The sequence below is a fragment of the Lepisosteus platostomus genome, chromosome 11 (assembly GCF_059453375.1).
Source record: "Lepisosteus platostomus isolate fLepPlt1 chromosome 11, fLepPlt1.hap1, whole genome shotgun sequence".
NCBI classification, from domain to species: Eukaryota; Metazoa; Chordata; class Actinopteri; order Semionotiformes; family Lepisosteidae; genus Lepisosteus; species Lepisosteus platostomus.
The window spans coordinates 38,852,181-38,878,982 of record NC_142621.1 but is presented as its reverse complement, the minus strand read 5'-3'; the positions used below and the strand labels follow the sequence as shown (position 1 = coordinate 38,878,982).

General features: G+C 32.9%; 1 protein-coding gene across 6 annotated transcripts in view; it reads left to right on the top strand.

Moving 5' to 3' along the window:
- myocd (myocardin) overlaps window positions 1-26,802 on the top strand; it is a 166,423-nt gene that overhangs the window by 72,005 nt on the left and 67,616 nt on the right. For all 6 annotated transcript variants that reach the window (XM_088599598.1, XM_088599597.1, XM_088599600.1 and 3 more), the window contains exon 2: window positions 17,621-17,860. In XM_088599598.1, the coding sequence (XP_088455724.1) occupies window positions 17,704-17,860 (157 nt within the window). In that variant the 5' untranslated portion in view covers window positions 17,621-17,703. The remainder of the gene's footprint in view (window positions 1-17,620; window positions 17,861-26,802) is intronic.

Sequence of the window (26,802 nt, the reverse complement as noted above, 5' to 3'; positions counted from 1 at the left end):
TCTTAACTTGAGTTCCTCTTCTTATTTTAGAAGACACACTCTTTTCTTTTTCAGACCTTTTATTTGACACTATGGTTATGTTTTATTTACCTATCAGTAATTGTGTTATCATGCTGTTCTCAAATATGTACTTTCTACCTTGAAAAATGCAGTATTTGTTAGGACATGACAGTACAGTAAAATGGATAAAACATTTATTGACTGGAAAGTGACAGTTAAATAATTCAGTACAATCATACCTTGTTAAAGAGGAAAGATTTGTTGCTGGAGATGTTTTTGTATTACATTGAAGAAAAACAAGAGGTCTTAATAAGTAAATATTCTCAACAGTTATACTTACCAGTGGTTCCCAGATTTAAATATTTAGTTTTGTAGTACACATATCTGTTAGGTTATTTTCCTTTACAAAACATACAGTTGTGGTTCTATTTTAGTTTAATGATGTTACAAAACCAGTGAGCTACTTTAGAAAAAATGACTTACACATTTAAATGAACTGAAACCACCTGCACAATGCAATTCAGAATATTGTAGGCCAGAGATATCTGTGTAGGTTACTCATGGGCAAAACTGATGACTTATACATCTTACTATCTTTAAATTCCTAATTTTGGAAATGGTCAAATACATTCCTTATTACTTGGATACTAAATACAGTGAATTACCAGTTACAATGAAACTTTGTTATAAAAAATGCTTCCTCTCAACATAACCAAATTAGTAAAGATATCGTTGTCTCTCCACTACTACCTTTGTAGGCTTTTCTGTCTTTATCTGTATTTATTTAACAGTTTAAGGATTCAAAATGATCAGTTTACTTTGCTAATCTTGCATAAGTTACACTAAAGAATTGTATGCATCAGCTGTCAGTAACAGCTTTTAGTCAGCTTTGTAGACTAAACTAAATTGGTCATAAAAATGGCAAAAGTAACAAAAAGATGGGGTTGTTTAATGTATTCCAAATTAATAACTTTACTGGCTTTCATAGAATAACCTAGATAATTCTAAGTGCTAAAATATCCTATGAGACACATCTGAGAAATTCTACCATGTAATAATAAACTCACAACTGAGTTCAAATTTGGTCCTGGTGAAAGTGTGCATGTCTGTGTCTATGTATGCTCTACGATGGACTGCCATCCTATTCAGGGTGCATCCTCTCTTGTGCCTTTTGCTTGCCAACTCTAGTGCCCTTGTGATGCTGAATTGGACAAAGCAGTCAGAAAATGGATGGGTGGTGATAGATTCATTGCTATTTTAATTTGTTTTCAAATGGTTTGGGGATTGTGACAGCAGTTTCATGTTCCCCCAATCAACCACACTTTGTCTGCTACTGATTGAGTATATTAATTTGTCTTTGGATTCCTAAAAGAAAAAAAAAGTTAATATCATATATAATATTTAATCTTTCAGCTATAAGATGTCTTGCATCTTCTTTTGTACAACTGTCCAAATAAAAGTTTCCTGCAGCAAACATCTAGATCAAAGGTCATATCAGGTGCCAAGTCCAGGACCTACAGCTTCATACAATAACTGCATGTGGGATAACAACGATAACCTTTTTTTTCCAAAAACTAGGAAATTAAAAAGTGGCATCAATATGTCAACCTGTGGTAAGACAGGACTCTAAGAATGAGAAGCCACACCAGAATTTAAAGTAACCTACAGGTATGTAGATATGTAGGTACTGTACTTTCGGTGAGTGGAAATGAAATATATATGACTACTAGATATATTTTGTTATACACATGTACTTCAATTTGTATTATATATAGTATATGTGATTACATACATACACTTTATACAGTAAACGTACTGTTTCATTTAACAAGATTCAAGGCTAACTGCAATGTTTTTGTGCTACTATTAACCCTGCACAATGGAAAATTACATGGTTGGGAATATCCAGATTGTTGTTCAAAATCCTAGATAGTAGTTACGGGTGAAAAAAAAAACTTGAGATCTGGAGTCTGCAGTCTATTAAGTCTTTCCAATTGTCTTGCGTCTGTCACTTGACAGTTGACTGCTGCAGTTATCCTAGCTTAGCAAACACTTGTGTTACATTTTCCATTAGAAAAACCTGGGGTCAGTGGCATGTCTGACTCTGTTAGCCAAATCCAGATGGGGTTTTCCTATAAACAAGTGTACAGAGAATATTTATACAGTCTGTGGCACCTGACGCCATAACACTCATGACATTCTATTTAGTAGCCAATGTTGCCATAAGTCACTTTGGAGAATTAAGTAAATATTTTTAATATAGCCATGCCGTTGTTTATTATAGAATGGCAAAAGCTCTAAATCTTGCCAAATGCTCTGTTAAAAAGTCATTTAATAACAACCTACCCAGCAAATTGGAGTGTGTGTTGAACCTGATTTTTTTATTATTCACGCCTATTTACTTTCAAACAAATCTTTAAACACCCAGTTTTTAGACGTGGCATACGTAAAGGTTCATAGTAGCTAGCAGTACTTCCCTACACTCATTGTCGAACAAGCAGTTATAATAAAATATATGGTAACTTGAAAACCTTGCAGCAAGTTTAGAAGAGCGGGAGTTTATAATTTCTTTAACATACGGGGATTCAATTAAGAGGAGATTTCTTCAATATTGACTCATACATGAATATAATATAGTTATCATAATATGGTTATTTTAATTGTGTCTACAGTCCGGAAAACTCAGTGGAATTATTATCTAAAATATTCCTGTGCATGGACCAAATACATGTTACATAATTAACACAAATGAACCACTTGCAATCTTTACTCATGTTAGATTTACTTAAAAGCTTCTTTATTTGAAAAACAAAATTATATTAGAAGTGCAACTTCTTGTGCTATTTGAACTGGAACATTTAGAGAATTTAGTGGCTAGAGTGCCAAGTCGTATACAAGAACTCATGGGCAACAACTTCCCAAATGTGACTTTAATTAAATTCCAGAGTGGCTAGTACCATTGACTTACTCCCCTGGTTTGTCTCCCCTTCTTGGATTTCATTTATGTCCTTTGATGTATATTATGGGTAATGTTTATACTTAAGATAGATTTATTTTTTCCTGGTCCTCCTGATGTCTTGAGATGTTGTGTCTCCAAGCACAGAGACATTTCAAGATCAGACCACAGCCTAATTCTGTCAATGCCATTGCTGATAAAAACTGGAATGAATCCCACTTGATTGGAATTCTGATAACACATCAAACAAATGCTAACTAATGAGGTAGCATAAAAGTTGGCAATTTACTGGTCTGCAAAGGTGAATGCAAGAATGCTCATCTCAGAGAAAGCCAAAACTTGCTTGCCCCAGAGGCAAACAGAGTCAAAGGGCTCAGTGGGTCTTTTTAATGCTCCCCTCTATTGACATTAGTCTCTTGGAAACAACAAATAAAGAATTAATACTAAATTAAGAAAAAAAATGTAGTTAAAAAACTCAGCGACAGCATTTTTTATTTTTTGCACCTCTTGATAAAGGCATAGCATGAGTTTCATAACTACATTATGTATCAAAACAATGGTGCAATTTATAGACGCTAGATTTCTAAATCCTTTTAGCTCATACCTTTTAGTTGTTTCAAACATACAAACCATGTCAATTACTTCTCAGCTGACCAAAACAAAGATCTGTAAGCAAAGAAAACCCAACTGACTCCTTTTTAGTAGAAATATGTGCAGTGGAACTTTGTATAATCTTGTAGGAAAACAGTGCTAACACCCGTGATTGGACTTGTTTTTACAGCATTATTTAATAATTTACTTGAAGGCAAGGAGTCACCCATGCTGATTTAACAGTTTAATCACAATTACTTTCTGGACTTTTCTGCTAGCCCCTTGTGTACATATGTAGAAATTCAAAAACCTCCCATAATTTTGGCAGTAATTCAGCACAACTGGTGGGCTGCAAGACAGTATTCCAGATGAAAAAGCATCAAGATTGAAATAATCTCTCAGTGGAAAGGGCATCTGGCCTTGGTCAAGATTGAAATGATTTCATGTAAAATTTCCAAAGCTCATTTTATATCTGTGAATACACATAGACCAGCTATTCAAAATGTTAACCCAATTGTTATTCTTATTGATGACCTTGTTGGAATTAGTACTTCAGTTGTAACTCACTTTGAAGTTCTGTTGCTTTCAAAAGAATTGCATACTTAAGGAGATGCTAATCAGTTTCCAAGAGTATAGAAGGTATTTAAAACAATAAATGCCACCAAACAGACGCCACTTAAATCATTTAGCAAACCAAAGTGATTCCTTGAATACTGCAAATAAAAAAACTGGAATGTCCAGTATGATGTACAAATAAGTGATTTTAAGATTATGACAAGGAATTCAGTTTCATTATTCAACCACTGCAACTGATTCCACTTTGTTAATAGCAGTTTAATCTCAAAGTTCAAAGCTTGTGGCTTCAGAACAAACCTCCTTCAGAATTACAGGAGGCATTGTTTATAGTGTTCAGCTGCATGGGTAAATATACAGTACAGCATAGGAACAAGTAATAGGTTTATTCCATGCTGAAAAAAAAGAAGAAAGAGAGCACAACGTTTTGGCCGTGGAGCCTTCTTCACCTTTTCAGCATGGAATAAACCTATTACTTGTTCCTTTGCAGCCTACGCATGCTGACACAGCTACCCACCTGAAATATACAGCATAGCTGTTTTTGCAGAAAGATATCTTTGTTAGCATGCTGAAATATATTTATGATATCCTTTACACAAAAAAACAGCCTGATGGCTACTAACACAGTTATTACCATTACAAATAAAGATATTGGATATTCTTCTCACAGTATGAAAATATATCCAGTCTAAACATGAATCAGTTTTAGAAAGCAGGGAAAATGGTTTAATACAAATGGGAGAATTAAAACCATTGTTCAGTCTAATGTATTATTATGAAACAAAGAATAGTATTATCTAACACTGTGTAATGAAAATTACAGTACATCCAATATCTTAGGTTCCAGAGAATGTCTCCAAATATTTACATTACATTTAATAATTTAAGAATACTTGATACAATATAGTAATAGACACTCAAATTCTAGTATCCATACAAAACTCTCTACACAATTATTCTAGCTGGCCAAGAGTTTCTTCACTTATGGTGTTTATCTACTGAAGCATATCAGTAGATACCAATTACCACAGGGTGACCACAGGTCAAGGTTGTTTTGTAATGGTACAGTACAATTATAGACTGTCAGTTCAGCATGCATTAATTTATCACAACAATAATGTTTTTTATAATATATATAGAAAAACGCTAATTAAGGAACAAACATTTTGATCTCATCAGATGAATAGGTCTTTTCCAGGTTGCATTTAACAGAAGCATAGTCTCCTTTGGTTCTCACTGCTTCTCCCCTTTTCATCATCCTGTAAAAACAGCCCATTCAAATCTTGAATCTCTTCCCAAATCGTCCGCTGTGTTGTACATCTTGAAGTTCCAAACAGTACTGTATATCATTTTTGTAAATATGGTTGTGTGGTATGGGTCAGTTGTACTGAGCATTTATGTAATTGTATCTACTTTATTGTAATTACTTGATATTTGTTTTTATGCTGCTGCTTTACACCTCTATAGTACTTTATCATATGTCTATCTGGATATACTGTCAGTATTTTCCAACATATGTCTTTCTGACAGCAACATCATTTATATTTTTAATATCAGTAGATTTCTACAAATTAATGTACACTTTGTTTCTGTTTTCTACACTATGTTAAATGCAGCATTGGAGTGTCAATGTTCACCAAATAAGGCAGCATTGTGGCACAGTGGTTGGCATTGCTGGGGCTCTGGGTTCCATTCCGGACCCGGACTGCTATTTGTGAAGTTTGAATGTTCGTCCCTTCTTCATGTGGGTTTCCTACCACAGTCCCAAAACATACTGGTATGTTAATTTGCTTCTGGGAAAATTGGCCCTGGTGTGAGAGTGTTTATGTCTTTGAGTCTGAATTGGAAGAAGTGGTTGGGAAAAGGATGGATGGATACAAAAGAATAACAATCGGTCAACTGAAACGAAAAGAAAAACAGCTTGTTAAAATTGGAATAATTCTGTGTTTAGTACTAAGTGGAATAAATGTGAAGAATATATTGACAATTCTTAAGCTCTCCATACATTATGCTTAAATTTTACATATGACACTTATACATATAGATTATATATAGTAACAAATACGATTCATTATATACTTTTCTCAATAAGCTATTGAAACAAGTACTTGACACATTGAAACTTGATTTTGATGCACACAACTTCTCTTTTATGTTTATTTAAAGTATCTGTTATTTATACTGTGATAAGTCAAAAATAACCTTGCATCTAATAAAATGGCACTATTTGTATAAACCTCTGATCTCAAAACAAGATCCCTTTACATGCACGGACCAACTTATTAGGTATTGTGTCTCTTGAACCATTGAATTCCCTTTCGGGCTTGAATTTACTCTTTTTATCTTCTAAAAAATGGTTTTAACCTTTTTTTAACTTACTGTTTAGTGGTAGTGCTTGATTAAATAAATTGTGATGCCGTTTTGTTATTACCTTTTTTAACTTGCCACTTCAAGATTTTAAGAGAATTACTGTATATCAGGATCTACAGGAAACAAAGCTATTATCTCAAGATCATGTGCAGAATTCTTGTGAATTTGGGAAATAATGCTGCAATCTCATAAAATAATATTTTCAGGATTTGGGGAAAATGTAAGATATATTCTTCAATATTCAGTGCTGTGCAATCCATTGACATGAAAGGAACAGGCTCATTTTTTTGTACTTTAAAAGAGATTTTAAGAAGTGTTATTTTCAGGTGTTCAACATTTTGTATATCTTAATTTAAGTAATATAGTAATTCTATTTTGTTTTTTTGTCTTCCAACACATAGTTTGTTATGCCAATCATACAGTACCTATATTGGTTTTGAAGACTAAATAGTTAAATTAGACCGTATCTTAAAAAACATTAAGTTATAAATCTAAAGATAAATTTTAAACCTAAAAGCAATTTTGAAGGCTCCTTTGCAGATTAATACTGTAGTATAATTAATACTATACTATAACTATAGTAGGGATATGTACTAAATTATAATCCCTTGCAGATTAATACTATCATAATCATATTTTAACAATGTGAGTTGTGTGACGTCTGGTGCTTAAATTGTTATTGGCCACATATCTAACCTGAGGGGCATGGGTACCGGCCGGCTCTGTTTATACCGGTACCCAATGTTCATATGTATTCATCCTGTTGGTGCTTATACCTATAATGTTTACAGTTAATTGGCCAGATACTCTAAAAGAGAAAAAAGTGCTATGGGGAACATTTTGCTAAGCAAAAATGGCCAATATTTTTGTGTGTACACCCAAAAGTACAGTACAGTAAAGTACAGTATGTTTCTGCACCATGTGAGATGTAGTGCTGACTAAGGCCTGGTTGAGATAAAAGTTCATATGTACGGTGGTTTCCAGGTCAATGGAGGTCTTAAATGTGTGTAGAATTGTAGGTGAATTGTATAGTAGGTGTTAAAAAAATTATGTGATTGTCACCAGGACGGCCCATTCCAACAAATTCTAGAATTGATTCCTGATCTGAGAATTAATGGAATTGATTTTGAATCAATCCCAATTGCTAAACAACATCTTCACAGTGTATTTTTTGTTTAGTGAAGTCGAGGAGTTCTGTGCTTCAGTACTAGCCAAATATACTGTAATTGCAATAAGAATTCAGGATTTAATATTGTCATAATACAATATTTGAGATATAGAAGTGTAACTATATCTTATGTTTATGTTTATACTGTAATGTCAGGTTAGATCATCATGTGCTCTTAGGTGCAATACAGTTTTATTGCTAAATGAATAAATGCAATTAAGGCCTCAGAATGTTCACAGTTTACACCAAAGTGTTGCCACACAAGCATTTCAATATTTTTTTAATTGCCCATTTATAGAAGATTGTAATGGAACCAAACAGAGAGAAGCATTTTGTTCTTAGACTTGTTTAAAACAAAAACCTGCATACAGTTTGAATTAATTTTTCTCTAAAAAAAGAGATTTATATGTTTTTATTGCTTAAATAATATTACAAGCAATTATATAATAATATATTATATATTAAATATTACTACTAATAATAGAATCAATCCGTGTGCTGGAGTTGTACCATTCTATTGAAAATAGTACCATCAGTACCATTCTATTGAAAATAAAACTGATTCCCAGATTTGGTAGAAATTAAATCAGGAATTGACTTTCTCTGTTGTTGAATACCCATCCCTGTTTTAATATTTTTCAGTATTTGACATTAAACAAGATTGCATTATGTTTCCATACACGTTAAATGTTATTTGAAATATGTTGAGAGTAACAAAGGTCACGTTGGTGTTGCCCTTGACTGGCTAACCTATCCTTTATAAAGTGTGAATAATGAATAATAATTACTAACAAATAAATATAATGACTTTGAAAAGCAATGATTTATAGCAAATTTTTTTAGAGACCAGAAGAAATCTGTCTAGGAGAAAGCAAATGAAAGTAGCAGACAGAGTTTGGTATAAAACCAGCAAAGGAGAGCTACATTTCCCTTTCTGTTGCATAGTACCTTTCTAACCCTTCACCTTGAAGGCAAGTCTGATTTCTATAGATTTTCTATGGCTGGTAGTTTAGAAAAACTGATTCAAGATTCAAGTTCCTTCTGCAATATGACGCTTAACTGATAAAAATGGCATGGGTACAGTACATCTAACAACTGAGCAGTAAAGTTGTGTTGCAGAATGTAATTGCCACTAATCTTTTTTGCATTAAAAAATCAGATTACAATAGATTGAATTATTTTAAATCACTGAAAATCATAAGGTAAAATATAAAACTTAAATTCAGCTAGCCAGATTCAAGCTTTATTCAAACCATCTGACAACCACTACCAGTGAATGAGAGTCCTATATTAACTCATTAATTAACTAATTTATTTTGTGTACAGTAGGGTGAGAGGTACACTTCATATTACCTTTTATTTACAGTCATTGTGACATAATTCTCTCATTGCACAGCTCTGTATTGGAATGTCATAAAAGTTACCCACTGGGAATTCTTACACTTCTTAACTCCTTAAATCAAAGCTGTCTGCATTCAGGTACCACTTCATACATCTGTGTTTGCTTATTCTCTAAAAATTAAAAGGCAGAATGCAATTTAAAAAATTCACTCTCATATTCGATAGAAATCAGCAAAAAGTACTGTTCACTGGGTTGCGATAGTTACTGTTTCTAATGTTTCCTTACTAGTAGCAAATCCAGGTATTCTGTGATGTTGTTTTCACAAAAAAGTGTTTCAAAAAAGGGCCCTTACACAAATCAAGGCATGTTTGCTGATAATGTCAAATTATGTTTAATGTTTTAATTTTACCTCTTCCTATCTTTCCGACCATTGCACTTATAAACTTCAAGACAGAAAATTTTAGTTCCACTGGGATTAAGTGCATCAGGACTTTTTTTTTATTAATCAAAAATTAATGTCAAAGATTACATTTTTTTTTCAAGCATTTTGCTGACACTTGAAGGGCTTGCTCTAAGCAATCCAGAATGACATATGTATTTCAAATTAATTGTTGTGTGTGTGTATTAGTTTCAAGAATAATTGTGCTTGTTATCTTTGTATCATCTTTAATCCAATACTGCCCAAGATCACTGCATGAACAGGGAGTTTTAAGAAACCGTTTTCTTAATTCATTAGAAAATGTCAAGGTTTGGTCCTGTCAAGGGATCCTGTATGAAATGATATGTCATTGGTCATTGGTAACTGAAAAATAACTTTATATCTTGATTGCACCAGAACTCTGTGTCTGCTCCTAATTGTGTTTTAATATAGCACATCATGCTAAGTGTAGATAGTATCTAGCAATAACACAGGTCTTTGAAGATGTGCTCTTACTTTTATTATTGTTGTGCACATTGGGATTGCTTGGTCTGCGAGCCACCTTAACTCCCATCTTTCCAAATGTACAATCACAAGTCTTGCATTCAGTGCAGCCCTTTGAGCTGTGTAGATAAGCAAGCAAGCAGTTATTCCCTAATGTCCAACTGTCACTGCAGCTAATAAATTGTGGGGATTCCGACTTGGGTGGACTTTTAAGTTTAGCCCATCAGTTAAAATCCCATTAAAAAGATTCTCTTGGAACTAAAAAAACAGATCTGATTCTGCTTTGTGTCCTTGTTTTTATTTAACATAATTTAAAACGTTGTCTTGTGTCTGATGTCAAGGGTCTGAGTGTTATTGTTCCCTTGTGTGTGTTTACTAGCACCTCCTTTTTTTAGCAGAGATGAATAACCTTCACTGTAGGCCGTGACTACAAAGCACAAATATAGGTAAGCTTTCAATTATTCAATTGTGCTTAAATGGAACTGTTTTTCTATGTAGGTTTAGTTTAAAATAAAAGAACATTCTATTCACACATTGAAACATCAGCCAAAATTACAACAAAGTACAGTATTTTGGAATAAGGTATCTGCATTTCTAGGAGAAAGCAATAAAGGCAATTTAAAAAGATCATCTTTAATATTATAAGAAACAAGTAATAGGTTTATTAATAAACCTATTACTTGTTCCTTTGCAGCCTACGCATGCTGACGCAGCTACCCACCTGAACTACTTTAATAATATAAGCCTTGCATAAGAACTTTTTTGTTCCTTTCTGAAACAATGGGCTGTCAATTACAATTTTAGTTGTACAGAACTGTTCAGCATGAGGACAACATTAGCTACTTAAATAGAAGGTACAGAAGCTTAATACCGGTGCCAGTATTTGTGAAAACACTGCAAATTAATATTATTTTTTGCACTGAAGAACAATAAAGATCATATTAGACATTAAATGATTAAAAAGTTACCATGATTAAATGTTTGTCAAAATCATAATCATTTTTCAGTAATATTCATCAGATAACCATGCTAGAACCATTCTAGAGTTTGTTAGTGTAAGTGACAGAAATGGTGTAAATTTAATGATGGTTTATGTTCATGTAGAATGGGAAAACTCCCAACTGAATATTTCCTCCTGAACCCTCTGAAAGGGACAATAATGGTTTGTAATGACACAAGGCCCATGACTAAGAATGACTCAGAGTCCTGTAAAATATGATTAAGTTTTTAAGGTTTTTAAGAGTACAGTACACACCTGTCCTGTGTAATTGCACAATGTACCAATCTAGTGTCAACTATCAATATGGCTCAAATGAACAAGCAGTCAACATCATGTTAATTTTTATAAGGGGTTATAATGAAACATCAAAACTATTGTTTTTTTGTTAAATTATCAATGATTATACAGTACATAGCACTCCCAGTACTGGAATTAAGGATTCTTGGAGTTCAATTCCATTGAGAAGTAAGATTAAACCACCATCAGGTTTTGAGGACGGTAAGATAAAATAGGTAAATACGTTAAAGAGTACATCAATTTATACAGATTTACAATTATCCTTTTTTAACTTTATAAATACGACAATTTCATATTTTATTAACTGACATTACTCATTTTCTCTTTTCATAAATTACATGAAACAATCAACAATCTTTCATGAAAGAGTTCATTTTGAATCATCAGTATAAAATTCTTTATAAAATACATCAAGTACCTACTGTATAGCCCTGGTTTTCAGATTTATAAAATCTATAATTTAAATGCCAAACAATTATGTGAACATAATCCAGCAGTGCAATCAGTAAAATGGCCAACTTGTATATTACTGGAACATTATACACAATTTTTAAGACATTCTCTTAAACTTTACGGTATATAGCTTTTGTAAAGCACTACTAAAATAGCCTTTGAATAAGGCTTTCTCATTACATTAAGAACAAAAGTGGGCCTAGATTTGTTTTAATATACTTCATTGTCATGGAGGTTTATTAAGGATTTTAGGATTGGAGCTTTAACTGGTGTTTATCCAAAAAGGCAGCATAGAAGGACAATGAAAACTAAACGCAGAATGTATGAAAAATGTTTGTTTAGAAGAGACTCTCTGAGCCATTTAATAGTGTTTATAATTTCTTGACACAAACCACTGTCAGTACTGAAATATGGTCCTTTTTTTGTCCTTGCCATGTTGTAGGTCTTTCTTTTATAAATGAATAGGAATTTATTTCTTAGTAAATATGTTAAAGACGTTCCTTCCTTCATAAGAAAAGGTCAAGCACTAAACTGCTAAATCAGCCTAGTTTATGTGATCTCAAAACTATTCCTTTACTGTGACACAATCTAACTCAAGACTAAGTGACAAAAGGGCATGTTGAGGTGGCAATAGATTTCTTTCCTTATATACTATCCAAGGAAAATGTCAGTTTATGTGCAAATATGTGAAGTTTAATGCAGTATCAAAGAAATATATGTTTATGTTCAATTGCTCAGGTTCTGGGTTTGATCAAGTATTTGGCTATGTGTAACGCTATAGTCTCTAAACAGTGTAATCTAAAAGATTTTTCCGAAGAGTTCACCTGGAATGTTCCATTGCAAAGAGTTTATATTATTACATTGTTTAATAAAGATTGCTACAGTCATGTATTTCAGGTGATGAATGTTTAATTATGAACAGCAGTCATTCAGAATCCATATATTCTTCAGTTTTGACACTTGTATACAGATGAAACACACCACTGAAAATATTCTGTTTGTAAACTGTACTTTGTTTAAACCTTAATTACTATTAATACCAAAGGAATTATTAATTTAATTAAAAAACATTAATCACTATAACAATATTAGCATCTGTGGCAGTTGAGGAGTTAAAGACCATACTCAACTATGCCACTGAAGAAACAGAGCCCTCCTCTTAGAAAAAAAATAGAAATAACAACTGAAGTCAAAATAAAGCTTTTAATCCTTGTTGATTTAAGTCCCTCCATGCTTTTATTTTTTTGAACGGTGGTGTGTATTTATAAAAATTACAGAGGATGAATTCTGTGGTATTTTAGCATCTGGCCTACTGTTACTTCCATACCACAAATAAAATTCAAAGTAGGATCAGCTTTTTAAGAAAAGAAAACTCAAACGTTTGGATATTTAAACCTGTTTGGACTTTTTGTTTCAGAAAATCAAATCAAATTTAATCAGCAGGGGATCTGAAGTGAAGATATTAATGGGACAGTAGCTCATCCCAGAAATGTTCATTGTTCACAACATGACTGACACATTCCCATCTTGCCAGATACCCATTACACAAAAGAAGGCTTTTCATGCTTTTTGAGTAGTCCTGCTGAACAGTTGTCACATCAGGATGAGTCAACAGGAAGGACGGTCAAGTGAGGTCTTCAACAATCTAATCAGATCACTTGTTGTGGCCTGGCATTTCTGAAACAGTGGGTCTGGCAGTAAAAATAAATGATTAAGAATGATGAGCATGATAATGTTTTGACTTTGGTGAAATATCAGGACTCATGGTCTCTGATTGTGACCTATCATTAACCAATCACATCTTGCTAGGTAAGAATTTCCTGGGTTGAACATCCCAGCATTGATTTAGTCTAGCTTCCAATGTGACAATGGCACATTTACTCTCTTGAAAACTGAAAGTATCTGAAATTAACTGTAAAGTCAATCTAATATGACATTTATAGAATTTTATTTCAAATATAATAATTTAACTCAAATGCATAAACAGTATATAATTGAACTGTATCTTGACTTCTGTCATTTAGAAAAGATGTTGACAGCATTATTTAATTTCCCATGTAATTACAGCACTGAATGAAAACTTACATTGAACATAAAAAGGATATGGGTAATATTAAACACCTACAGAATTTGTTTTTACATACCACAAAGGCAAAAAGGAAACCATTTTTCAATTAGACAAATTACTTAAACCTTTCAATGTGTTATTAATGTAATTCTATCAATTTAAGTGGGTACAACTGAATGAAGTCATGCTACAATCTAGGCCAAATGTTTGAAACTGAGAAAGTACTTTTTATCAAAACTAATAAAGATATCTATGATAGACTGGTGTTTTTCTCATTATCCTGTCAGACCATTACTGTAGTATGCAAAAAGGTATGGAGATTGTTAATGTTTAAACTGAAAGGGCTGAAACTCCTCAAATCACAGAACAAACTGTAGCTGAACTCCCACAAATAGCACAAAATCAGGTTGAAAAGGATTGGCACGTGTTCCATAACTCATAGTCATTCCATATGTCAAAAATAAAAATATTTCATAATCATACACTTTCCTTTAGTTGAGGTTAAGAGAGTAATGGTGTGTTAGACTGAGCTCCATGTTCTGCTAGTTATCATTTCTTTAGGTTTAAGATACGGGTATTTTTCTGGTCAAGGAAAGTAATAGAGGTCTCTTGCTTCTCAAGTCAACTACATAATTCTTTCACTTTAATTATTTAATTGGGGGCATCTCATCCTTTGGCTAGTACGTACAATACAAACATTATAAAAAGGCCTGTGAAAAGTTTCTTGTATTTGAATTATTGTATTTGAATAGGCCTAGTATTTAATCCAATATGTAATCTATAGCAGAATTCAGTTTGAACTTTGAACCAAGATGGATGCATTTGGTATATATGCACAAATATTTTTAAAGATATAAAATTACTACTTAAATAATTTAGGGGATTACACTATTGCAATAAATATGAGGAAATCAATTCATTTTTTATTGGATGTGAAAGGTGTAAGTTCACCTTAAAAACACTATAGCAGTATTGTGCAAGGTATAAGGATTTTTAAAAATAGTAAAGTGCAATATAAAAGGTGAAAACCATAAAATAGTTGAAAAATTCAACAAATCTTTCACTATTTTATAACGAAACCTTAACCTTGCATTTTAAAATGGTGAGGGTTTTTTAGGTGTTCACTTATTTTAACTTGTGAGATTAACACCCCCTCCAAAGCTCACAAATGGCGCATTTTCTTTCAAAAACACTGACATTTTTTTTTGGTTATGGCATGTAAGAAATTATCATCTTACTTCTGCATCACAGTGGTTTTACAAACATTGATTATTAATAAAAACAGAGATTTGTGTATATAGTACCCTGTGGGGATTGTCTCTAAAAGTTATGAACCAAGAAACTAGCAGCAGAAAGCTGGTGTGTCCTACGTAGGATGGAACTCTCATCATATTTCACACAGACACACTGTGGGGGTTTTGAAAGCTACTGAATTCACAGCTTTGTATGTTTAATATTTATGGATAGATGGGGACCATACTAGGCCTGCACTTTGTACATTCCGTAAATTAATAAGTTGGCAGAAGCACTTGAAGGGAGACACGTTCTAAAGCTCAAAAGTGTGCTTAAGCTTTGTAAATAAAATCTGATCATGCAATGCTTTCTGGACACTGTGGAATGTCTTTGGACTAAAAGCGGATTTGAAAGGAAAACAAAACAAAAGGCTTTGCTGTGCTGTAAAAACATGACAAGCTGTAACTGTCAAGTGAAAAAAAAATTAACCACAATAAGAACATATAGCTTATTTCATAAATCCGCTAGTGATCATATTTTTATTTAATTTTATGAAATTGTTTATTTTTTATCTGGACATACATTTCATATTTATATTTATACCCAGATGATACCATTTGCTGCTGATTTTTGTGTCTTGTGACGAGTCCTGCAACCGATTACTTAAAAAATCACTTGCTGCATTTTAGTTTTACATACATTAATTCAAATGTTTAGTAATTATTTTTTTTGTTTTGCTCTTTATACTCATCATAGTTGAGGATTCTATCATTCATTCCTAGAGTTATAATGTTAAACTTCAAAGAAAAATGCCACACTAAAAAGAAGTTTTGGAAAGTTTCAATAACAATAACTGACAACATTTTTTATAGCCATTAAGTGTGGTCCATTAAATTAATTTAACATTTTTTAACAGATTCATAAATATTTTTCTTTAGCAACTGTATTACTTGTATCACCTTTCAGCAAAAGACATAACTGACTTTGGTCATCATATTACAATAAAGGTATTGCTGCTCTGGAACCAGTTCAGAGAAAAATGACCTGACATGATCCCAGGATCAAAGGAATGTCCAATTCTAACACATTAAAAGAACTAAGTCCTTTTAGTCTTGAATAGAAAAGACTATGAGGGAACCCGATTCAAGTATTCAAAACTCTCAAAGGCACTGAAAAAGTCAAGTGGACATCGACAAAGCCAATCATCATAATCGTCAGAATAAGGGGTCATAAATGGAAACTATGGGGCAGAGCATTTAAACCTGAGAACATGTTCTTACATAAAGGTTTTTGACCAGTCTGAGACAAGATACAGAGTCATATGTGCTAGAAACCATACTGTATGTGCTACATGGGCCAAATGGGGAGAGTTGGATTATCAGAGAGAAGATTAGAAGAGACAGAAGTGACCCCTAATGCCTCAAAGTCACAGGTAACAGGCAAGCCAACTGAATACTGTTGCATGGATTAATCAGACATACAGTAATTGGGTAATGACAAAGCTCAAATTCTAACCAGTAATAGAGAACAACTTGCACTCTCAAGTGGTTGAGCAAGTTATGAACTTTGTGGCAATATCTGCAGCTAGAAACATTATGACAATACCAAAATTATATTAAAAAAGATCAATCATTTCATAAAACAAAACCAAAATACTATAAATTACTGTACATACCTAATTAGACTTTTAACTATAAATAGTCCTTGAAAAATGTATTGGGTGGGTGAGTGTTATATACGTAGGTGCTTATATCTGTATCTGATTCTGTCCTCTACATACTGTACATCAGATTAAATGTATTTCTAGAGTAGATAATGGCATATATAGTTTGAATAATTTAATGTTTTATTCCCCCATCTATAAATATTTAATGATTTTTTAATAGTAATATAACCAGTGTTTAATAGATGCAGATGTCCTGCATTTTGACTACCTGTATTTTCTGGGGAAAAAAGAAATACTGGATGTGTATTGACATTCAGTTCACGTTATTTAGCATTTGTTCTTGAGTTAATGGTAACTTAATATCTATTAAACCTTTATGAATGAACCTCATATTTAGTCATTACCCATGTTTATTGTTCTAGTTATTCTTGTTAATTTACTCTGTTTTAAATACATCATACAAAAATAATTTTTAGGGTTTAATCTCAGACTCCTTATTCAGCAACATTTGTTTTCACCAACCATGTTGGTTGAATAACATTTGGAAACTCTGGATAACAAAGATTCATTACTGATCTATAACTCTTATTCATATCCATCCATTTTCTAATCATTCAGGGTTACAGGGCAGTCCAAGCCTATCCTGGAAAGCAATGGACCTAAGTCTGGGTACACACTGGACAGGACCCAAGTCCACAACAAGGCACGCACATGCACACACTCACACTAGGGCCAGTTGTCCCAGAATCCAGTTAACCTACCAGTGTGTCTTTGGACTGTGGGAAGAAACTGGAGCACCCAGCAAAAACCCAAGTGATCATGAGGAGAATGTACAAACTCCATGCGGATAGCGTCCCAGGTCTGGAATTGAACCCAGGGCCCCAGCACTGTGAGGCAGTAATGCTAACCACTTCATAAATGTGCCATTATCCTACTGTTAGAATAATTGCTCTTATTTTCTGTTACTGTTATCTTCTGCAGTGGGGATCCAGTTTGCCAACGTGCGGCCGTGAACTTTCAAAGTGGAGCAACAAGCGTCTGTAAAGCCCTCTACAAACACTGTGATGAATGGAGTCACCAAGGAGACAACCTCCAGGAATGAGAACTCAGCCAAGTTCAATGGCGAGAGGAACTCAAAGTGTGATTTTGTTACTGGCGAAATGCAGGACCTCACTCTGCAGGTTAATCAACAGCTACCCCCACTAACAGAAAGAAAGAATGGTGAGTTCTGTCTTCAGTGCTTTTTTGACAACAGTACAGTGATGTTTTTTTGTTTGTTAATGTAAATGTTAAAATGGTAAAAGATTGTTCCAAGATTTAAATGCAAAAAAGCCTGCTACATTTCCTCTTACAGCAGGAGTTATGAATGAGATATTTGAAAATTCTACTGTACCTACAGTTTATGTATGCATATTCAAATATTTTTTAAATCTATGTTTCAAAAATTGTAATAACATCAGGGCAGATTACTGCATTATACACAGTATGTAGAGAACACCTCCAAAATAAAAATCACTACAACATTTATAAGTACTGTACATACAATCCATTACTGGATAGCCCAAATTTCCCTTGTGTTGGAAGACTGGCCTTCTACCACAGCAGAATTTCTGAAGAGGCACTGTGTGGTTTGGAACTGAGAGATTCTTCAAAGACAAGGTTGAGGAGATGAACTGGACACTCCACATTTAGTTATACAGTACTTGCCCACAGTGCAAAACCTCAGTTTATGATGTCTGGCTCATTTCTTAAATTGGATGTTGGATTGGATTTATTACATTGGATATTGTTTCTTAGTTAAAAACAATATAGACTTCAATCCCCATGTTTCATCTGCAGGTGTCCGTGTACACCATGAAAAAAAAAATAAACCAGTGTCTGACAATGATAGCTACAGCACTTGCCTTCGGTACTTTAGCAGTATTTGTTTAATACACAATAGTTTTTGTGTTATATCTGAGGATATTTTGAATGTTTATTCATTTTTGTTGGAATAACACCTGTTCCCAAAGCTAAATCTCACAAAATTAAACAGCCAATTCAAGACAAAAAGTTTAATGTTTCTATTGTGTACTCAATATACTGTAGATTGTAGTTTAATTCCCTATAGGTTAAGAACTGCTTGAGACAAGAAACATTTTTGGGTGTTCCTTTGTAACCCTAAAAACATTAGAAACCCTCTTTAAGAAAATCACTTCTACTGCCAATGTACATACCAGGTAAATAGGTAAATATGCAATGCAGGTTTTGCCAAGTAGGTTTCTAAGCCAGATAAAACAAGATTTTTTGAACATTGTATTAAAACCAGCTGATCATTAATCCATGTTGAAATACCGGTACGCTCTGCTTTTCAACTTCATAGCCTAATCAAACCAGCTTAAATGCAACTGAATCACAAGGTTTGAGATGAAAGAATTTGTGGAATCCAATGATATACACTGTATTTTTAGAATGATGTATCCCCTGACTCACTGGTAAGGGTGAAAAAAGTGCAGCCTTTCCTACTTCACAGTTAGATCAGTTGAATTTTCCATGATGTAAAGTCTGGTGGTAGGGTGAATCTAACTGACAGAAGTGGTAGAAAAAGTTTTGGCATGTCTTCAACCTCAGCCGTCCATTTTTTATTCTTTGTAGCAGTCCTGGGTTAAAGGCAAAGTGCTTTTGGAGCTTGTAAAATGTTTCCCTATACCATTGTTCAAGATGTCATGGTCTTATAGAATCAGAATTCAAACATTAGATAAGTAAAATATATTGTGGATAGAGTGTTGTTTGATGTATAGCAGTAGTTATAGTAATCCCTTTACCATTTTCCTCTTCTAACTTTTATTTTACTTTTTAAGCCTTATGGCTCTTGAGATTTAGGATTGATAATAGACACATTTTCACGTTTTATAGTATACAGTAGATCTGTGTGGCAGTTTTTCCAATAAACCACAAGGGTGTGTGTTTTACATTTTTTCCTAATTTTGTTTCTTTATTTATATTATTGCTCATAACCATCAAGATAAAATTTGGAATGACATAGTGACATTCATCAGTCTTCTTCACGAAGCACATTCTTAGAAAACCATTGATAACATTGTATATTGTTTTTTTAAGGACAAGCGTGGGAAATGTTTATGAAACTTCACTCTATTCTGTGGGACTTTGCCTTAAGCAGTGGCTTGTTGCTTTGTTTTAAGCTATTTTTTATATTATCTCTAATTGTGTAAAAATAGCTTTCTCAAGTGAAATAAACAAAGGTTTACTGTTAATTTTGTTAACATTTAAAGCTATTCCTAAAGTGAGAAACTAAACTGAGAAATCTCTCAGACACCAAGCACATAAATGTTAAACATTTTAATGTGTTAGCCTTTGATATCAGTTAAGAAGGGCTTTTCAAACAACAGTGAATAAACTCCCGCTAATAACACAGTTGCTGTTTAAACAAAAGTAAGACAATGCTTTAAAAAACTGGAAGAAAACATTTTACTTGCCAATTTAAATGTCAAAGGCTTCAAATGCAGTCTCCACATTTTTCACAAGTTATATTTCAACACAGACTTTTGGAGTTGCAGACAAGGCTATTCTAAGAAATAGAAGAAGACTTGCTACCCATAACTGTTCCTAGAGAGGTCAAGAAGAGATTGTTTTCATGACATGACAAATTTGTATCAATAAGAATTAAATGACTAGTGTCTATATTTTCCTACTATTTGCATTCTTACTAAATACAACATAAAATAATGTATATAATATATTATTTTAATATGTCATATCATAACTATGTTGCTAGCGATCCATAGCAAACCCTATGCATCTGCTGCTGCAGTTAAAATAGCTCTCTAACACAAATGTTATGTGGATAAATTTTCATGTGATCTGTTTCCCATATTTGCACTCTCAAGCCAGCGTGTCTACTGTATGTCTCTAGCTTTCGCTTTTATTATCTAGGAACTGGGAAGTAAATTAAAACAAACAAAAAAAATGTTTTTGAACTCAGCAAATACTTCCTCCCCTTACATGTATGTCTCAGAACCTTGAAATATTTTTGAGGATACGGCTACTTATTACTATGAAAAACTACTTTAGAAATAGCAAAAAATACTATCATATAGCAAATTATAAGACTAGACAAAGAGAAATTATATACTTGTAAATTATAGGAAAATATATAGTATACAAACTACATTCATAGAGTTTTAACTTATTTATCTTTTGTTTCTATTTTTTTTAAAAACCTTAACACTAAGGGGAAAGTATCATTGTTAAACATAATATGTGTAGGTAGCATGGGATCTTTCTCCCACAACTTTTCAGATCTCAGTATTTCAGTTCTGAACTAGAGACTCCCCATATTTCAGTATTGGACTATTTCGATGTGCACTAATCTACACAAAAGAAGGACAAACCCCATTTCCCACCAGTAACTGGATCTAGATTACTAGTCATTTTAGGTGACTGAAGACAAAATATCAATAAGTTGAAAACAAATGTTTGGGAAGAAGTCAAACCCTAATCTCTCATACTTCTTCCTACCAATTTATAAATATCTCACTTTTTGCTTGGGTTTCATGTTCACATCCCTCTCTTCACTCCAGCTTTGCCCCTTCTTCTACTCCCTACCTTATCTTTCATTAAAGGGAGAGGATACCAATAGCCCTATGTGAGCCACAGGAGAATTACCACAATAAAATAAGATAAGATCACTTTATTGGCTGTATACAATTTCTAAAGGCTCACTCTACCTTCAACTGCATTTTTAAGGTTTCTCTATATTACTGTTATATATATATCTGAATTTAGGATCAAACTTCCCACTTCTTCTGTATCGAATTTGACTTTCTTTTCAATAACTAAGTTTCTAGGGTTAAATTCTGGAGCTTACTTTATGTAGTTAATTTCCTCTTGCAAAATTGTAAACTTTATATTTCTGTAAAATGAACAATGACTACTAACATTTGTATTAATTATTTGTTATATTCAAATGCTAAAAAGGGAATTTCATAATTTAAACAAATATGTACAATCATTATTTTTAATTAGAAAATCTAAACAACTGTTGAAACTTCTCTACTACATGAAATATTTCTTTGGCAGACAAAGATTATGGATGAAACAACAACAAGATGACATCAAAGCTGAAAGGGGAAACAATCTCAAATTCAGCTGTTTGGATATAACCTCAGAAAATGTCAGATTTTGGCACACCTGTTACATTTGTGCAAATGCAGACTGACACTCACAGCAACACTCATTGTTAGACCATCAATTTTCTAAATCAATACATGAAGTGGCTACAGAAGGTGACACACTTGTGACAGGTCAATTTGACTCTGTGACTCTGTTTTGAAACACTCTGAAAATACAGCCACCACCTCTAAACGGAGAACAACATTAGACAAAAAATGCCTGAAATTTAAAATGTCCACTCATACTGGCTTCAGCAGAAAATTGTTTGATTAATTACATCTTAAATAAAGAAGTTTAATTTCATGGGCATAAATAGTCAACAATGTAAAATACATACTTATAAACACAGGAGATCGGAATTGTGTGGTCACTTGGAGAATTTTACCAAAATGTAATGAAGGGTCAGAAGAATGTTTATGTATATAAATAATTCTGGACTTTATTGAAAGAAAATGAAAAAGAGCTCTATTCATAAAAAAGAGCTAGTATTTGTTCTCAGTCTTTAACTAGTGAGGATTTATCTGTATTTCAAATAAAGTAAAGTTCTAAAATGTCTTAGTATTAATGTCCTTCAGGTTCTGGAACTTTTTTTTTCTAAGTGCACGGAGATTTACACATTTCCAAAGTCTTAATATGCATAGCACAAAAATGTGAAACTTCCTTGCTTTAGTTTTGCCTAGTGCTAAAACCCATACATTTTTTTCCGTCCCGTATTATTCCATGTCCACATGTAACCAATGTCACCAGTGTGACAAAAGTAGCTGTGGCCCACTGGGATTTGATAAAACAATAACAGGAGGGAGGAGGGGAAACGTAAGGTTGGAGGGTGCCTCAAGCACAGACACCAGAATAGACAGAACAGCAAATAAAGTAAAGAGTGTTCTTTGTTAACAGGTTTACTGGACTACTCAGACAACGTGATTAATATAAAGTAACATCAACTAATGTTTTTTTCTAAAAGGTACAGAAACAAGGATGCTAACGAGAGGAGGCCATTCACCCCATCTAACTCGTTTAGTTTCATGGATCTCATGAACCCCTTGTTGAAGTTCACAACATGATATCAAGAACATGATATAGTTACTTGTTTGGGAGTTCCACAAAAATCTGTGTAATTAAATTCTAACTGCCTTCAGTTTTAAATGTACATCCCACTGGTTTCCTGTTTTGCACATTGGTTCATGTTTAATGATGCTGAAGAAGTTCACCGTGTTGACTTTGTTCATCATTGACATATATATCCCTTATTTTATTATATAAAACTGCATAATTAGTCAGCCCATCTACAGTAGATTGTGAGAAAAAATGAAGTTAATCTTTGCTAGTTTTAAGCACTGTACTTACCTAATGAAATCATTAACTCTTCAGGATCAAACTGGATTAAGGAAACAATAACAAAAGTACATGATAAAATCTTTGAGAGGCCTTCATTGAGCTTGAAATGTTGATGGCAATGATGAAAACATGTACTGTATACAGTAAGTGTGCCTGTATGCTCATGTAATTGTGTTAAATCTGTGATTCACTGCAGTTACAACCTCACTGCATGAGGGCATCATCAGATTCAGTTTACATATAAAATCCATATGTATTTTAGAAAAATGAAAAAGCAGTGAAAATGTAAACTTTCAATTATTTTTGCAAAATAAATCTGTGTAAGGCAGTAGGAAAAAAAGATCTGTGACCTTTCAACCGTTAACAAAAGAGTCTTTCCTAAAGGAAAATTTGAAATCAATGAAATGACTTTGAAAACATTTTGTATGGATATTTTTTGTCCGTGGCTAAGTTCATAGAGACATTTGTCCAAGTTCTAAGAAGTACAACATTAGCACCTGCATAAAAAAATCTGAAATTGTACTGTTGCAATATGGGTCCAGTAAGATATTTCCTGAAGGTGCTTTTAAGTGAATTCCAGACTGATTTTGTGGTGAATGAGACTTAGAGATTACATCCATCTGGATGCAATTGTGCCCTGTTTTCAGGACTCAGGAAAATAGCCAGAGAAAGTATTCTTAGGTTACCAGCACTTTCAATTTAGCAGATATGAATGCTGCAAGCATGACCATATCATAATAGCTTGGCTTTTATATAGAATCTCAACATATATAGAAACACCCTCAAGGCATTTACTGTATATGATTTCTCTCTATGATGTATGGTACTGTATAAACTCCCATTATATTAAAAACAGATTATATTGAGAAACTGTACTGTATGTGTGTTTATCATCTCTTCTGAAAGAGATAGAGAAATCTTAACAGTACATTTAGTAAAATGAAAAAATATAATAGAGAAAACTGTTTTGAAAACTGTTATTATGCACAAATCAATTTAAAAAAATCCTCCATTGCAGAGCAATTCTTTCCATACTGATATAAAACATAATGCATTAACCTGTATGTTACAAATGAGATTTAATAGGTTTCATGGTAATACAAAGAATATAGATGGAATATAAAAACTGTAATAACATTGAGTTCTAATATTAGAATGTATTACAGCATTATACAATAACTGAATGTTTTGGGTTATTCTTTGGAAATTGAGTACAGTTCATAACAGCCCTGTCTTACATTTAAAGAATTTTGCATTAAATTCTTTAAATGTATCTACAAGACACAATTGGTTAATTCATTTATACAGTATGAGCAGAATTTACCAAAAAAGTATTTCCACCATTAATTTCTCATAACCTACCATTATCAGCATCCAAAGAGTAGAAATCCACTATTAAGAGAAGTGAAATGATAATAGAGGTTGAAAAACAGGGAGTTTTAAGTCTAATGATATATAAGCCTCATCCGAAAACATCAGTAGAAGGAGTTCAACTCTCTCAGTAACAACCTGGCAGGTGAAAAATGTAGGAATTTTCGAGATGGAAAAATTAAAAACAGAAATCTCTACCTTTGCACACAAGGCCTTGTAATTGATATCACATTTGGTAATATCACAGTAAAACCATTGAGAAATATAGCACAGTCTGATCTCAGCCATATAAATAAAACATCATTACTTTTGTTGCAAAAATGTTATGCACATATGGCAAGTGTTCATTTGACTGGAAATTGATGTTTAATTTTGTTGTAAGCTTTGAAAAATTTATACCTTAAGCCAAGAATTGTTCACCTAATAGGAATGTACAGTTGAAAGTAGTTCGGAACTATAAATGAGCATGATGTTGCTATACTATATAGTGATGGCAGAGTTAGGGTTCTCTAATGTAACATAACAAGCTAAGCTAATTTCTGAATGATGACAATGTTCCATAGAACATAGGTGTGAAATATGCTGTATATGTATGTTAGATGATAACACAAGGTAACATTTTCACCAGCAATAACTAAATAGATAAAATATTAAATTAACTGCTGATATTGAAATACATGTACAGGTTTTTTTTTTACTAATAAACATGAACACTGATAACACTCGAATAGGCATAAACTCTATAAAAATAATTCTCTGTAGACCTTCTGCTCCCTTTCCATCAGATTTCCAATCCAGTACATGCAGCCAGAAAATTATCCAGGTAAAAAAAAACTTCACATTAGCTTAATGGAAAGAGGCTAAACATACCATTAGGTCACATAAAATGTGAGGCTTAAATGCTACTCCTACACTTGGCAGCCTCTATGAATCCCCTGTGGAAGGTGATTAGTGGCACATAATAAGGAGTGAACTACAGATCTTTGAAAGGTTAGTAATTCAGACCCAACTTCGATGTATTTTGGGAAGTTTAGGGACTTAAATCACTTACATATTTGTTGAGACAAATTTGTTGAGACAAAAGCGTAAATATTTTACGCTTAGAAGTTATTTTATATATTGGGAGAACAGTCAAGTACATTCTGAAGAACTCATTTTCATAACTGACTGATAAATCCAAAGATAAGTGAATATACAGTACTGTACATACATTCAACTGTGCCTTTAATCCTCTAAATTGATTTGGAAAATTGTAATTTTAAGTCAGGTGCAGAGGTTGAGGTACCAGGAGATGGCACCAATGCTATCTACTTGAAAAAAAGCTGTGATGCAGTATTTAATTCACTAGAAGCAAGTTGTGAAAGAGAATAAATATGTATAGTGTGTGAGTTGGTATGTGTGAAGGGATGTGGTACAGAAAGATTAATGCCTCTTAGAGACTAATATAGTTTTACCCATTTTACTATTGTAAATGAACATGTTCTTTGTGTCAAAATAATGACAAAGCACAGAAATTACATACATACTGTACAGTATATAATGAAAACAACAAGGTATACTATAAATTCAATGAACTTATAGCCTAATTAATGAGAATGCTCCACTGAGATATAAGGCCTAGATATAAAAAAATAATATTTTGAAAAAATAAGATCTCCAGCAAAGACCAGTTTTTCCATTTTCACTGCTTAGTACACAGGTTGACAAGAGCTGTCAGATATTAACTTTTGTTTCCTAAACACTGTAGTGTGATTTGAAAGAAAAGGGTCATTTCATTCCAGTCATTTATTTACAGTATAGACATTAAACAATGCATATTAAACAAAGTTAAATAAATTAGCAAACCATTGAGCCACACTGACTGGAAAACATCCTACCAAGTTATACAAAAACAAAGTTATGTAGTATACACAGTTTAAGAAAGATAATTGTTTTTCAGAAATATATTACTAAAACTCTGGACTTTATTTCAGAAAAGATTAATGGATAATCTCTCTTTCTAGATGTGGAATTGTGGATACAAGAGATTTAGGCCGGGCAGTATGTAAAACTCAAATTCTCTCTTTTCAAGTAAAGGCAGTCTTGACCAACTAAGAATCAATGGAGTAAAAAAAATATTTTCAGTAGGAGTCATTTCAGGGATTGGGAGTATAATTAAATGACTTAATATTTGGTAATATTAACCAAATAAATACCAGTGTCAGACATAGGACATAATTCATATTCCTTCATAACTTTCAACCAAAAGGTATCTTGGGGGGAAAATGTCATTTTAAATATTATAT